Consider the following 16,243-nt stretch of genomic DNA (forward strand, 5'->3'; position numbering starts at 1 on the left):
GCGAAGCCTGTTCCCCAGGAAGAGCCCACGTAGGATTGGGGCCGTAGGCAAACTCAGTGGCACTTTGAAGGGGAAAGTCAGAAGCGGTGGGGAACTGATTCTTGAAAGGCCGGTTAAATCAATTTTCAGCTTCATTCTGATCAACGAAAGGAGGAGGTTGCCGGGGGGGGGTAGTAATCCCAAAACGCAAACAAGCTCTTTCCTATCATGCGCCACTAAAACATTAATATTCTTCCACCCCAAGCTAAAGAACAGCTTGTGCGCATTGCAAAAAAAGCACCACTCCATTCCTGCTAGCTGCTCCTAAGGATGACTACAACTCCCAGCATACATTGCTTCAGAGGCATTTTTCTCTATGTCCCTCTTCCCCACCCCCGCGCACGTCTATCCTGCTGAGCTCACTGCATTGCATTGAGGGCTCCCGTTTTATTGTCTAGATAGGGAAAAACAGAAAGGAAGGACCAGGTTGTCCTCCTCCGCCGCCGCCCGTGTTATGCAAACGAGCCTCGCTTTCTTCCAATCGGGTGAGGAGGGCGGGGCCATGGTCCCGTGGTCCGAGGCCTCCTTTCTCTGGGCCCCTTTCTACCCCCACCCCACCCCCACACCTAAGCCGCCATCTTGTTCTTGCCGCGTGTTGCCTTCGGAGGGTTCTTCGGACTGAGGTGAAAACTTCCTGCTTGACCCCCTCCGCGCCCCGTTGCCCTTGCGCCCCTCACGGTCCCCACAGGTCGCGATTGCGGTTCCTCCGCCCCACACTCCGCTGTGCGCGCGCGGAGCGCCATGGGCGGTGGGAGGGGCTGCTGGTGGGCCGGAGAGAGGGGGCCTGGCAACTGGGCGCCTGCGGGGAGCCCTGGCTCCGCTGGGGAACGCCTTCCCCGAGGTCCGGTCCTTGGAAGCAGAGCCCCCCCCCCCAGTCCGCCACAGCGCCCGTTCAAGTCCACCCCCGGTCAGGGTGGGTGCGCGCGGACCCTCCATCGCGGAAACCTTCCCGCAACAGAAGCGGGCTTGCTGAGGACTCGCTCCACCTCCTCGCCTAAAGCACTTTAGGATCCTGCGCTGGCCTAGGTCGCACTGCACCCAAAATGTGGGTTGCGCCTTGGACGGGGTTCCCATCCCTGGGCGTAGGACATTGAGGGGGGCTTCCCTACTGGCCCTTAGTGTACTGGGAGTGTTTCTTTTTGGAGAATAAATGCCCTTTATTCCCTTAGGGAATCCCGCACCCCTCCTCCAACAGGAACTGGCAATCTGGAGCTCTTTCACCTTCCTGTGTAGATTTTACTGCTCGCTTAATACATTTCTGTGTTGCATCAGTTGCCATGTTTTCATTTTGGAGACCTTGGGTTTTTTTGCTTTGTTCATTGCTTGCAACTGAAAGTTCATTTGTATCAAAGCCTGTATATTATCAGATTTGGTTCCTCTGCTGTGCGGAGTTAGTTCCTGTTCACACCATTTTCTTTTTAAGGGCATGGAAACCTACACTTTGGATATAATAATAGAATAAGCGTCTGTGAAGCTGCAAAATTCTGAAATAAGGAACATGCCTGCTGCTTTCAAAACTAAATGATGTAAATCTCCCCTTCCACAACTCCTTGATTTTAACATTCTCAGTATCAATAGTTTAATTTTTCTCTAATTCCAGTGAGGAAAATGGAGATGAGGCTTCTCTGCAAGAATGTTTTCATCCATGCTGTGGTGGATGTTCTTGTTACCCAGTTCTAGCCATTAGTTTTTCTTCTTCCTGGTAGTACTTTTGCTGATTCCACCTCTTTTATAGATGTACTAAAGGTTCTTTAGTTCAAGGTTGAAATAAAGACCATTCCTGTTGTGTCTTTCTCTGCTTCTACTAATCTGACCTTCTTTGTACTCTCAGGGTTGAATCCATCATGTGGCTCTTTTATCACATTCCTTGATAAAACAAATTGTGGCTTGTTTCTGAGAACATATTTCTCTTTCTTCAACCCATCAAAGGGATAGAGCTAATGGCCTTGAGAAAGGAAAGCCTTTCCATTTTCTTCATTGCCAAATTCTCAGCTACTTGTTATTTTCAACCTGCAGGAATTCTGGTTTGCAAAGTATAAGCTGCTGATTAACTTAGTTCAGTTGCAACATGACAACTGGTTATGGGTTAGAGAGTAAAATGGCACATCGCAGCTTTAACTTTTCCTGAAGCATGCATATGCCACTTGATATGGAATGTCATATTTTAAAATGAAATGAAAATGAATCTGACCCATATCCCAAAGTAAACACTTTGCAGACCAAAGCGCTAGGTTTTTAATAGTTATTTGACTTATGTGTTGCTGCTGGTTGTTAACTCTCTCTCTCCTGGTCCTAGACATAGTTGCATCTTTGGGACTTAATAGTGAGCAAAAACATAGATCTAAGCAAATGTTTCCATAAATCTCATTTAAGCAGATAAGACATGGGGTTGATTGGTCAAGTGTTTGTACCTTTGAAAGTGACCCGGAAACTACAACTAATCCAGAATGCGGCAGCTAAACTGGTGACTGGGGGCAGCCACTGAGACCACATAACACCTACACTGGCTCCCAATACGTTTCTGAGCACAATTCAGAGTGTTAGTGCTGACCTTTAAAGCCCTAAACGGCCTTGGTCCAGTATACCTGAAGGAGCGTCTCCACCCCCCGTCATTCTGTCCGGACACAGGTCCAGTGCAGAGGGCCTTCTGGTGGTTCCCTTGCTGCGAGAAGCCACGTTACAGGGAACCAGGCAAAGGGCCTTCTCACTAGTGGCACCCGCCCTGTGGAACGCCCTCCCACCAGATGTCAAAGAGAAGAACAACTACCAGACTTTTAGAAGACATCTGAAGGCAGCCCTGTTTAGGGAAGCTTTTCATGTTTAATTGACTATTGTATTTTAATATTCTGTTGGAAGCCGCCCAGAGTGGCTGGGGAAACCCAGCCAGACAGGCGGGGTATAAATAAATTATTATTATTATTATTATTATTATTATTGGTGTGGTATGTAACATAGGAAAGGCTCCGTGACTGTATATTTTCATGATTTGATTGATTGCTTCCTCATTTGTGTACTAGGACATAATGCTCAAGTTGGCATTTCTATAATACAGTAAATGCATATTAGTAGTTTGTATTCCGAGTACAAAATCATAATGGGTCAATTTTGCTTGCATGTATATTCGTTTTGGATTAGGGCTGTGTTTTTAGGACCGCAAATTATCTTATGCACACTTTTTGGACCCCATGGCTGATATTCAGCATTGTGCTGTTATGAACATTCTCTCTGTGCAAGCATGTCAGCTTGCCAGATGGAACAATTCTCCCCTCGCCTTCCCTGCCCACTACTTTGGGGTTCTCCTGACCTTTCCCAAACTAATTTTAGGGGGTTCTAAGAAGGAGGAGTGGGGGGGGGGAAACCTTGTGCAAGTGGAAGTCCTTGACAGGGCTTCCACTGATGGAACATGTTAGGTGAATCCCTTCCATCATAAATATTTTCAGAAAAAGTGAGCTTGCCTTGTACAGTGGTGCCTCGCAAGACGAAATTAATCCGTTCCGCGAGAGTCTTCGTCTAGCGGTTTTTTCGTCTTGCGAAACAACCCTATTAGCGGCTTAACGGATTAGCGCTATTAGCGGTTTAGCGGCTATTAAAGGCTTAAAGGCTTAGCGGATTAGCTGCTAAAAGGCTATTAAAGGCTTAGCGGATTAGATAAAGGGGGGGAAAGCGAAAAAAAAATCTCAAGACTCGCAAGACATTTTCGTCTTGCAAAGCAAGCCCATAGGGAAATTCGTCCTGCGAAGCAACTCAAAAACGGAAAACCCTTTCGTCTAGCGGGTTTTCCGTCTTGCGAGGCATTCGTCTTGCGGGGCACCACTGTAGCTTGATAATTCTAGAGTCATATCTCCTCTCAGCTATAAAGGTCACCAGGTAGCCTTGGACAAGCAAGTCACTGTCTCTTAGAGTCATTTACACCACAGGATGGTTTATGAGCCACAAAATATTGCTCTGAGCTCCTAAGTGAAAGGGTAGAATATAGATGTAACCAACATGGGTGTAATAGGCAGTTTCCAAGATTCATTCTTTGTCACATGCTCCCAACTTCCTGATGTTGTGTATGACTAACAGTGTATGACTAACAAATGTTATGTAGATGGAAATGCACAGACCAAGATGTGGCACCATGCAGATAGAGGCAGGCTCAGTTCTCAATAGCTTCTGTAGTTCTGTGTGAAAAAATAAACAGTTCAGTTTGGGACATGGAGGGCAAACATTCCAGATATGGGGATTGTCCTGTCAGATGTCAGATTTAGCATGTGTGCGTGTAGATGCACACTGGTATTCCTAAGTGCATGCCTTTACTTTCTCTCATGAGCAAATTGCAGCTGTTCATTCCTGTGTGAGGAAGTAAGTGCTGGGAACCATGATACGGTGACTGCAAAACCAGTTACCAGCTGCAGGGATAGGGGTAGTGTGGAAAGCGATGTCATCTCTCCTTGAAGGCAGTCCAGGGGCAGGAAGGGGAAGAGCCAACATGATTTCAGTGCTTTTACACCCCCACCCCCGAGATAGTTTGAGGAATTGGAAGAGAGGTAACGTATCTTTTATTGATAGGTTGTTTGTGTGTATTCAGATACAGATGCTTGGTATTTTGAAAGACAGTGAAGTAAAAATTATTAAATAAATCTGAATATGTTATAAGCATTTATGTTGTTTGTATGTATTTTTCAGATAAAGCACGATGAATCAAGAAAAGCTGGCTAAACTTCAGGCGCAGGTCCGAATAGGTGGAAAGGTATGAATGCACGAATATAACTTCCCCCACTCCATTTATAATTATTGTATGTGTGTAAATAGAAACATAGATATATATATATATAATATAAAAGTAATACATATGTAAGTATTTCCCATAGTTTAGAGGTTTGTTGGGAATGTCTTTTCCTCAGGCTAGTGCCCATTCTGATGTGCTTAGGCTGTTTCTGAGTATATAGCCCTAGTACTGGTGGCTACATTCTTTTGAGAAGAAAAAGGTTCATGTTATATTCTTGAACTGTTTTCTTAAAAGATGAACATTTTTTTCTACAAAGGCAGCATATTATGTAATTTTGAATCAGTATAGCTTAGGTGCCGAAGGGGTTGTTACTGGTATTTGGACACACAAGGCTGAAAAGAGGAAGGGCAGCAGAAATGGAATTGGTCCTTGCAGCAGGAGATGCATTGTGGTCTGAGGAACACCACCTCCTTTAGCCTACTATTTTGCACCCTCACATTGCCTCCTTATTGATAATCCCCCATGAAAACTGTCACTGAATCAAGCCTCCCTTCCTTGGCGGCAATAAGTGAGAAAATTTGGAGTGGAAAGTTAGAGTAGGATTATACAAACTATACAGTAGTGAAACAGGTTCTTGCCTTAAAGAAAACCCCTCCTACTGCACTACATGTATTACATTTTAAGGTACTTTGAGATTATTTTGTTGTTTTTGATAAGCATTTGTGTAAGATCCATTTTTCTTCCTCTAGGAGCAATGATTTATTTTCTCCTTTCTGTTTTTCAGGGTACAGCTCGTAGAAAGAAGAAGGTAGTCCACAGAACAGCCACAGCTGATGATAAAAAGCTTCAGAGTTCACTCAAAAAATTGGCAGTAAACAATATCGCTGGGATTGAAGAGGTACATCAGTATAAAAATTTTCAGTCATAGATACGTGATCTCCCAACTGATCATAGGAATAATGTGAAACCTTTCTGATTTAAAATGGGATTATCAGGGGGGGAAACTTGGGGCCTGTGGGCCCAGTCAGACCCCTTAAAAAGAGAAGCGCCTGACCTCTGGCAACCTTACCTCATTTTAAATGAGGTGTGGCTCAGAGTTTGTTGTGATTTCAGTGTGTGTGTGTGCGCGCATTGTGTGAGAGATCCTTTAATATGACGTCTTTTGGAGTTTCATGCATGATTTCCCTTGTATAACTGAGGACATTTGTTCCATAACTTTGTGTGGGATGGTGCAGATTTTACAGAGTCCCATGGAAGGGGCAGTTCGTGTGACAAAATAGTCCACTTCTATCTTTCCTACCTTGCTCTCTCAAGATTCAACTTGGCATCTGATGAAGTAGGCTGTTGGCTATGAAAGCTCATGCCAATTTGCAATAAAAAGCTTACTAAGAAGTAATCTCAAGGTGCTGTCAAATATGTTAATAATAATAATAATAATAATAATCTAGCACAACTTCCATATTATGTAAATGAGAGTATTTTTATTATGAGAATGAGCAGTAGAAAGTATTGGGCTCACACGTAGCCTCCTTTGCTCCTCCGCCCCCCATCCCCTTGTTCTTATATGAGGGAAGAGTAGAAGTGTCCTGTTCTGGCTTGCAGCAAATTGTGGTTTGTCCTCAAAACAAGGATACACACAAACCATGGTTTAGCTTCACCTCCTGCTGTGGTTTTGGGATCTTCACTTGACAGCACACTACGGGTTGCTGCAAACTAGAAGCAGAAGCTTTACTCTCACCTCATGTATGAAATAAGAGAGAAGGCATCTGCAAGCCTGACGATTGGCACTGCTCATTCTCTAAAGGACAAACTGTGTTTTGACAATATGTCTGAATTAAGATACATACAAGATGCAACGTTTTAACTGGAAAACACAAGTCAGATTGTTGCTTAACTCTGTTCCTGGGCACATTTACTTGGAAACAAGTTCCTTTGAAACAAAAGGTTTTATTCTAAGTAACTTTACGTCCCTTTTCTAAAGGCATTTTGTATGAAAGTAACTGCGAGTCTTCTAGATGAGTAAGTAGAACCTTTTTGCCCCGCTATCTACATGTGGAAATAGTATTATGTGGAATGGTATTATATTTGTTTACTATATTACATTTTCCCCCAAAGCAGCATGCATAGAGTTTCCAGGCAGTCTTCCATCTAGAAACTAGCTGGATCCAGACCTGCTTAGCTTCAGCAGGGTCCAGCCTACGATAGGGAGCCATTCCTTCCACTAGGCAAGTTGCTTTAAGCAGACGTTTGAGAGAGCAGGAAAACAGCTGCTATCCTGCTGTAACAAGTCTTGTTATTGTGTTGAGTGTTTGGGCCCACTTCCAGAGGACAGCCCTGTTCTGCAGTGGTCACAGTGTTCTGAAGAGGACATGCTGGGCCTCAATATGGACTGGAGAAAGAGTATGGGTGGCACTTGGACATGTGTTTATATAGGAGCAATAAATAGGAGCATTAAACAAAGGGCAGAGTGGAGTGCTATCCAGGGAACACCCATCATTTAAACAAATTTGAAAGTCATGGTTTCTCCAGAATTGTAGTTTTGTAGATCCTCAGAGCTCTTTGTTATTTTTGTGAGAAAGCTGAGGATATATCAGTGCAGGGGCATACCTCAGTCTTTCACAGTGATCATGCGCTTTTTCAGGAAAACACCAAATATACAACATTTCTGGACTAATATATAGTGCTCATTTTCAGACATTGGTGTGCACATGCATATCTGATTGAGCATGGCATAACACACCCATAGTATAATTGTGCGCTTTAAAAAAAAAATAGCACTAAGTTTACACCATCTGTGAACTAATAAATAATGATCAGAAATTTTTGACTATTCCACTGTATTATATTAGTTTCCAGACTTCTTTGCAATGGAGGGAAAGCAAGGGCAGTTAAAACATGTTTGAAATAAGTTTATTTTTGTATTGTAAAGATGCCTTATGCTTATATGCCTTAAGTTTCTTAGCTTTGAAGTGTAATAGTTTATTTTAGATGTACAAAAGTGCAATATTTACATCAAAATTCCCGAGTATGAAAGCTGTGCCTCTCATTTCTTTTTTTATCTTGAGAAATGTTACTTTCCTTTCATATTGTTTTTGGAACTGGCATGACTTAGTTAAATGCTTAGGACGCTGATACTTCAGTTATGTGTTAATCTGAATTCTTATTGCTTTACAAAATCTTACACTTCCAACTGATGTAATTTTAAATTATATACATTGATGATAGTGTTTATAAATCTCTTTTACAGTTAGTCAGGCCTAAAATTGGGTGTGCAACTCCTTAGAGTGGATGCTAACTATTACAAAATAAAAAAACTGGGTGGTTCTTTTCTTCCTTTATAGTACTTTTTTATTGTTAATTAAGATGAATGAATTTTAATAGATCTATGTTTAAAACAGGTGAATATGATAAAAGATGATGGAACAGTTATTCATTTCAACAATCCCAAGGTCCAGGCTTCGCTTTCTGCAAATACATTTGCAATTACTGGTCATGCTGAAGCTAAACCAATTACGGAAATGCTGCCTGGCATCTTAAGCCAGCTGGGTGCTGACAGCTTAACAAGTCTCAGAAAGTTAGCTGAACAGTTCCCAAGGCAAGGTAGGTATCCCTGTCTGAGACATGGAGCTGGTTTTTTTCAGCCTTGTTTGTTAGCATAAAATTCCTGATCAATCGTAAGGGTCAGCTTTTCTTACTCCGAGTAGCTTTTCTTGTGCACAGGACTTTCTGCTTTTTATTCCACCCTCCCCCACACACTCCTAACTTCACTAGATCCTTTCTAAGAGTATAGAACAAGGACATCCAACTCCTAAGAGACTGCAATCTACTCACAGAATAAAAAACTGGCAGTGATCTACCCGGGGGGGGGGGGGGGGGTTTCAGGTCAAAATTGTTCAGCTTTTTTTAGGGCTCCATCTTCCTTTCCAGCGATCATGCAGAAATGTGGGGGGGGGGGGTGCTCTTGCCACCACAAAGGAAAGGGAGCCCGCAATCGACCAGTAGATTCCGATCGACCTGTTGAACAACCCTGGTATAGAACTCTGCAATTCTGTGCATGTTTATGTAGAAGTCCCACTGTGTTTAGTGGACCTTGTTGATAGATAAATATGCATAGGATTGCAGCATTTACAATATCAAGTTTTCCATAATAATATTGTTGTTGTTATTTTTTATTATTTGTATCCCACCCTTCACCCATAGATCTCAGGGCGGTTCAAACATAAAAAATACAAGATAAAAACTTAAAATAAATAATAGATACAAGAACAAAAAACAAAACAAAAAACCCCAGACCAATAAATCCACCACCCCCTCCCTTACTTTTCTCATTTGTAATAACTATATGGATACCTTGTATTGCTTTGTCCTTTCCCCAAACCGTTAACTAAAGGCTTCTAAATGTGGGAAATGCTTTGAAAATTGCATTAACTAACAGATAGCTATGTGAATGTACTTTGGAGCACCATGAACAGAATGTTGTAACGGAAGGAGAAAATGAAGGTTTGGGGTATAACCTGATGTTGAACTTGTGTCTGATTAAAAACAGTATAATAATTGTCAGTCTGATTAAAGACTTAACAACACAATCATGTGCCTGCCTACTCAGAAGTAAGTCCAGTTGACATTAGTGGGACTTGCTCCCAGATACATGTATAAAGGGAACTATCACAGATGCTGCTTTTCAAGAGCTCAGGGTGGCAAGCATTGTAAACCCTATTTTGTCCTCATAGCAATCTTACAGGGAAAGTTAGGCTGAAAGATAGTGACTCCCTTGGGGCCATTTAATGAGTTTCATGACAGGGTACATTGAAAGGTAAACAGAGTTCTCTTGTTTATTATTTTGATTTATTAGATTTATATACAGTACTGCCCTTCATCATAAGGTATCAGGGTGGTTCACAGAATAAAATCATGAAGGCAGTTCCTTTATCACTTGACACTGGTACAGAGCAATGGAGGCTATTATAAAAATATTACCCTAATAGAAGAACAAAAAAACCCACCATGTTGGTTACAAGCATATGGATTTTCTCACATACTTCTATTTGAATTATCTCTATATTAGTGAAACTTTCCTCAGTTTTTTGTATTGCAGCCTCAAGGCCCAATCCTAAGACTTGCTCCATTGGCATTTAGGATGGGAAGTACTAAAACCTACATCAGCGTAGACTGTAAAGATTTTATACCAAGAAAGCATACTGGGTAGACTGTTATGTAGAAATGTTGTAAGATGTTGGGTATACTTCAGGAGAGATGCTTGCTGTTTGACTAAATTGGAGATACAGTGGAACCTCGGGTTTCGATCGTCTCCACTGACAAATGTATCAGAAGCCGAACGCCGAAAACCCGGAAATAAATGCTTCTGTTTTCGAACGTGCCTTGGAAGTCGAATTTCCGAAGTGGCGGCTTGTTTGAGTTTTCAGTCTTCAAACGTTTCAGAAGTCTTAACAGTCTTCCGGAACGGATTACGTTCGAAAACCAAGGTTCCACTGTAATATTCTATGTATTGGTCATTTTGTGTTAAATATCACAGGGTGTATGGCATCACCAGTTGTGTGTCTGCTGCACTACTTATAAAGAGGTTTTATTCAGTCAGAACCAGTAATTGTTGCCTATAAACATTTGAGTGATAACTTCATAGAAGTTTGCAAAAATAATGATTCTCGTAAATTTCTGCTTGTAATTTATTAATTTTTCACTGCCACTGTTTGCATAAAACCTATTTTATTTGCAAAGTTGCACTTCTTTTTTGTGCCGTAAACTGTGACCTTTTCCTTATGCATGCTGAATTTGTTTCTTAAATGGATAGAATTTTGTTAATTACTATATCAATAATTGTATTTTCTTTTCTAGTGTTGGATAGCAAAGTACCAAAATCAGAAGATATTGATGAAGAAGATGATGACGTTCCTGGTAAGATTATTCTACTTAAACTTTAAATTATTTAGCCTGTATCTGCTTGACTGAGCACGTGACAATGTTTTTGTAAATTTGAGAATCTACATGGTGGGTTAATCACAGATACAAAGGGAAAGTGCTTCATAAGAATTGCATGCTGTACATCCTGGAGCACATAATTGTCACGGGACCAACCCCAGGAAACCACAAGCTTTAGCAGAAGGATTTGTATCTGCTGCTATGCCTTTGGTTCCTAGAGACTTAGGCACCTCTCAGATGGGGTGAGAAACTTAGCTAGTGGATTCTGTGAGGGAATAATATTTTAAGAACAAGCAGAAAAAGAGGTTTACTGTAATGAATAGGAGGGCTATTAATGGTTGTATCTGTGTTGTATAATCTGTCTTTCAAAATCCTTTTAAATATTGCTCGCTACATAAATTAAACGTTGAGTTGAGTTTGAGTCATTTAGCCCCTCAATTTTTTAGAAGGGTCTCACACAAGACTGCAATAATTTTCAAATAGGTCTAGATTTCATGCAGCGTAGCCATCATTGGTGAACATTTGAGAAATTAATATAAGGCAAAATACAGGTTGCATGTGTTGATTGCAGCTCAGAGGTCAATTGTCTATAAGCCATAGTTGTTATCATCCCAATTTGATTAGGGGTTGCAGTCCCATGCATCCTGACATGGGAGTGAGCTCTGTTGTACGCGGGGGGGGGGGGGGGGAGCTTACTTCCTTGTAAGCAAGCATAGGATTGTACTATAGATCATTTTTGTTTAATGCCTACATGTTTGCTGGCATAACAACAGATGTCAGTCTAGGAGCTGCCATGTTGCCTGAGAGCAGGCATAGGGAGAGACTAACAGAATTATTTTTCCAGTGCTGACCAGATGTAATTGTAAGTCACCCCATAGAAATATTAGGGCCTAGTCACCGTTAAACAAAAGAGAACGTCTTGTAATTGCTTTGAGGTTTTGAGATAAAAATGATGTAGGAATAATGTTCATTATACCATAGTCTTTTAGCTAAAACATTTTAATAAAAAACATTTCTCTTTGGCTCTCCTATTGAATGTTACTGTATTATACTTTCCATGTTTTTCAGATCTTGTAGAAAACTTCGATGAAGCATCAAAAAATGAAGCTAATTAATTCATTAATAGTTCTGGAAGTTGACATGGACTAGATTTAAGAAATCAGCTGTGTGGTTCCAAAGTTTTACAGAAACAGTGAACATTACCCGTTTAATAGTTCAATAATATAAAATATTTTGTATTTTAATTATGCTGCTTGTTCAGCAATTCCTGTTGGTTGATTTTTGCATTTTGCACTTACTCCCAGGATCTACCTTTTCAGTTAGAAAGGAAAAAAACAAATAATACATTTTCAGTGCAGATTAAGGGGTGTGTGCATGTGTGTGTATGTGTGAATGTGGCTTTGCGTACAGTGGAGAGGAAATCGGTGAACAGATCTATTCGACTTTCCCTTCCCCCTTGAAAGTAGAAATAAAATGAATCTTTAACTTGGTTAAAGGAACCTTTATTGTTGCAACCAAACAGTTAACATACAATAGTGATAACTTAAGTTTTGCTTGTCTACATTTCATGAACTCCAGAAACCATTTACTAATTAACATTTGAGTTTAATTTTCTTCATTAACTGTTGTATTTACATTTGTATTTCTCTTCCATATTCACAGTGTATATGTGTAGTTTCCCACCAGCCTCCTTTTGATTCTAAATTGTACCAAAGACAGGGTATTAATTAACAAACATGTTTGTTGCAACATTTTTAAAAAATATATATACTTAAGAGCTTGGTTTTCCCCATCCCTTTTAAAACCCTTCGCTCATTCACCTTAATATTTAACTTGGGTTGCATTCACATGTTATGGAGTAATCTACTTTGCCTTGGATAAACAGCCTATCCTGTGAAGTCCTGCCTGTTTATGCTGAGCAAGGGTCAACCCTGCTCTTACGGCATAATTTTTGTAAAAATCTGTAAGAAGCCTGATTATATTCTTGTTCTGGGTTTCTGGGAGAAGATAAGAATGTCGTAGACTTTGATAAAGGTTGGAGGCTACAGTCTACTCAAGTGCTGAATCAGATGCCTTGGTAGCTTCTCTTTGGTACAATTAGCTGTTTTTTCAAACACACCTCTCTTCAAAGCACTGAATGCTGTTTGACCCTTTTCATCTCAGATAAGCAGTGCCTCCGGGCATATTTTCCAGTGGTGTTGCTTACTTTTAGAGGAGTCTGTCTCATATCCTCTGTTTTTCAGTAGGAGATAGTGCATCATGGTGCACTGTAAAATAATTTTATTGGAAGAGGTAAAACTGTTTCGGATGTTACCAGACAGCTCCCAAGAGCATATGAGCCACTGTCATATTTCAGGACACTAGAATCTGGAAGTGTAGTTTGGATTATACAGAGCGGACAAGGAAAGTGTCATTGCTTGTATTGTGTTGTGTTTTGCATAAATTGTCCAGCAACAGGCTTAAAACATTAATTTTGAGGTTTGGAACCTGTTATCTGCAACCTACTTTGGGTGGATTCAATGGTTACAGTCACTTTTGAAAACAAAAGCGCTCCTCTGGTGGCGCAGAGGATAGTGGCTATATCACAGGTACAGTGCAGTATTTTCTGAACCTTCCTTCAAACTGCTCAATGTGAAGCTCTTCCTAGCGGTTCTTCAAAGGTGATTGGTGTAATGCAGTTGAGCATCATTTTAACCTTTGTCAAGGGCAGCTGCGGCGCGGGAAAGCCATCTTTCTTACCTTTCTTTGGTGTACTTTTGAGACATATCTGCTTTCTGTGTATATACACCCAGCGACTATAAAGTTTGAGGCTATCAGTATGTCAGCATTCTAGTGACATCAAGCTGAACCACGAAAGCAGAGCTTTTAGTGGTTTGTCACCTGGACTGCTCACTTGATTTTATAGATTTGTTTGGTTTTCTTGTTCTATTTTATATAAAACGTGGATCTTAATAAAATAATTCAAAAGAGGCAATGTTCCCTCTTGTGTGTTATCTCCTCCTAACAACAACACTGATAGAGGGACAAAACATGGTTACAGGTGATGCTTTAACCAGCAGTACACTTGCCATGCTATATTTTTGAGTATTTCTTTCTGCACATGTGCAAATAATAGGCATAGTTCCTTTAAGCATATTTGCTGTCCCATGAGACAGCAAATGAACATGTAGAAATGTTTTTGCAGAGAGTTTTTAACTGATCAGTATGGCTGAAGCTCACATAATTTCACAGTTATTTTGTCCTTATAACTAACATTTTTAGTTCAGCTGTTAATAATTTACTTAATGAAGATCGGAAACATAAATTTAATTTCTTGTCCAGAATTAGGAAATACTTCAGAACAGTAAAGGGCAGGCATTTGGAATAAGTTTCAATTCCTTTTACCAACAAAGCGCACACCCACAAATCTCCAGCTTTAAACTTTCCTTTTGCCAATTTATTTGTAATCCTTATTCATACTTGTGTTTGGAAATCAGCAATTATCTTGCATAGTGATTACTTTTTACTGTATGCCAAGAACTGTTGACCACTTAATTGTTTTTTTGCCGACGTTCTATAGCTTATTGAAAACCATTAAACTGATCATAACTGAAGACGTGAACTATTAAGACTGTTCTGATACCACCTAGTCTCCTTTTGGCACTTGAGACTAACAGCCTACTGGAGCTGACCATCAAGGCAAACCTTCCACTTCCAGTGCTATGAGATGCATTGATTAGACACAGCAACACAGTTGTAGAGGGTTTGTTTGCTTTTTTGTTCATGTCAAATATTTGAGTAAATAATAGAATTTGTAACCCCCATAAAGTTTTCATTAATTTAGCAATGTACTGGCACCTATGATACTATGTAGTGTCTTGAAGGTTAAACAATTATTAAAGCAATTCATTGAAATATAAAATATGCGTTGCTGGCACCCTGATCTTAGACTTCTAAATGTTGAAGTAAGTCCTATTGATGTGAATGGAGCTTACTTCTGAGTGTGTTTTATTTGAATCAATAGTCCAATAAGCGGAATCAGTTTAAATAGGTTTTCCTATGACTCTTATCACCAGGGGGCAGGATGCTGCCATAGGATGCTGAGAACCTCCTGTATGAGTATAGGGCTCCCTGGAGTGGCAGTGTCCTGAGGCCAGTTCAACCAGAAATGGGGGGTTTGGGGGAGGCCTCGGATCTTCCAGTTCCAAACCCTCCTTGTTCCCCTTGCACTGAGTGTACTTCTTTTCCTTACCATTAATGAAAATAGGAAAGAAGTTGACGGGAAGAGGAAACCTTGTAGGTCTACACCTGCCACATTCTCGCCTGGTCACAGCAAGCAGGCAGGGCTATGGTTGTAGCAGATACTCCACCACAGATCTCCTCCTCATGGGAACATAGGATTGCTCCGTTTGTTAGCATAGTTTAACCTCAGTGCAGAGAGCCATAATATATTTTAAGCCCTCTGCAGAAGCACTTTTGTAGTCCCACTTATACTTGAAACAAAGTTTTAGATCATAGTACAGTCGACTCTCAGCTTACGCAGGGGGTACCCCAATATAATAGCCAATATAAAGCCACAATTGCCTCTACAGTAGTCAAAACACACTCCTTACAGCTCCAAACATGCTCAAGGCCACTGAACGAACTCCCTGCATCTCCCAGTGCTGTTCCAAGGTGAGTGCAATGGTGGGTGGGACTGCCAATGCTCCCCCCTCCTGATACCCCCCTTCTTATTTGTATGTGGTCAAATACATAAAGCTGAATTTGCACAAGTTAAATGCTTGTAAGTTGCAAGGCAACTAGTTAACTTGCCTGTTGGCAACTTGTTTCCCAGCATCTCAGTAGAATCAATATGTGTTATTTCTAAAAGAATACATTATTTAGAACACGAAATTATATTACAGTCAGGCCATTGGTCCATCTACTTCAGTATTGATGAAACTGATTTGGTGGGGGGCTTCCAATGTTTCAGACAGGATTCTTTCCCAACCCTACCTGAAGGTGCCAGGAATTGAACCTGGGATGTTTTGTATGCAAGGTGTGGGCTGTTTCACTGAGATACCTAGCCCGTCTCTAACCTGTGGAAACTCAAAAGAGCCAGAAAGCACATCTGGATGCTAAACATCTTACTGCTGAAATCTAGTTGCTGTGCGTTTTTCATGAAATGTGGTTTTAGGACAATATGGTCTGAAGAATTCTGATTATGCCCTGTGTTTATGGTATCACATTCTGCTAGCATAACACTGTTATCTGTGCTGTAGTGACTGCAGGAGAACTTCCTTTCCCTTCCTGTCAGCAGATTTAACTTTATTTTGCCCTTGTCCTTTTGTTTTATCTTGTCTTCCTGTTCCTTCACAGATATTAATTTGAGGGAAAGTGGGTTTAGGAATAGAAAGACAATATAACCACTACACATTTTGAAAAGGGAGCAGAAGGAAAGAATAATCATGTTTGTTGCACATAAGAGCTGATACAGGTTACCGGTATATATTGTACGGTTGTTAAGATCCTTGGATAGCTGTACATGTGCAAATAAGACACAAAGCTACTACAAATAAAAGTGCAAAATTAAAATTA

General features: G+C 40.7%; 1 protein-coding gene across 1 annotated transcript; it reads left to right on the top strand.

Annotated features, from left to right (window-relative positions):
• Positions 1-523: 523 nt before the first annotated feature.
• BTF3L4 (basic transcription factor 3 like 4) lies at positions 524-16,243 on the top strand. The gene is made up of 6 exons (XM_081010843.1): positions 524-662; positions 4,708-4,771; positions 5,535-5,648; positions 8,149-8,350; positions 10,604-10,663; positions 11,756-16,243. The coding sequence occupies exons 2-6, from the start codon at positions 4,718-4,720 to the stop codon at positions 11,800-11,802; spliced, it is 477 nt and encodes a 158-aa protein (XP_080866969.1). The 5' UTR covers positions 524-662; positions 4,708-4,717; the 3' UTR covers positions 11,803-16,243.

The sequence above is a fragment of the Podarcis pityusensis genome (genome assembly GCF_964106645.2).
Source record: "Podarcis pityusensis genome assembly, chromosome: 6".
Lineage (NCBI taxonomy): Eukaryota > Metazoa > Chordata > Lepidosauria > Squamata > Lacertidae > Podarcis > Podarcis pityusensis.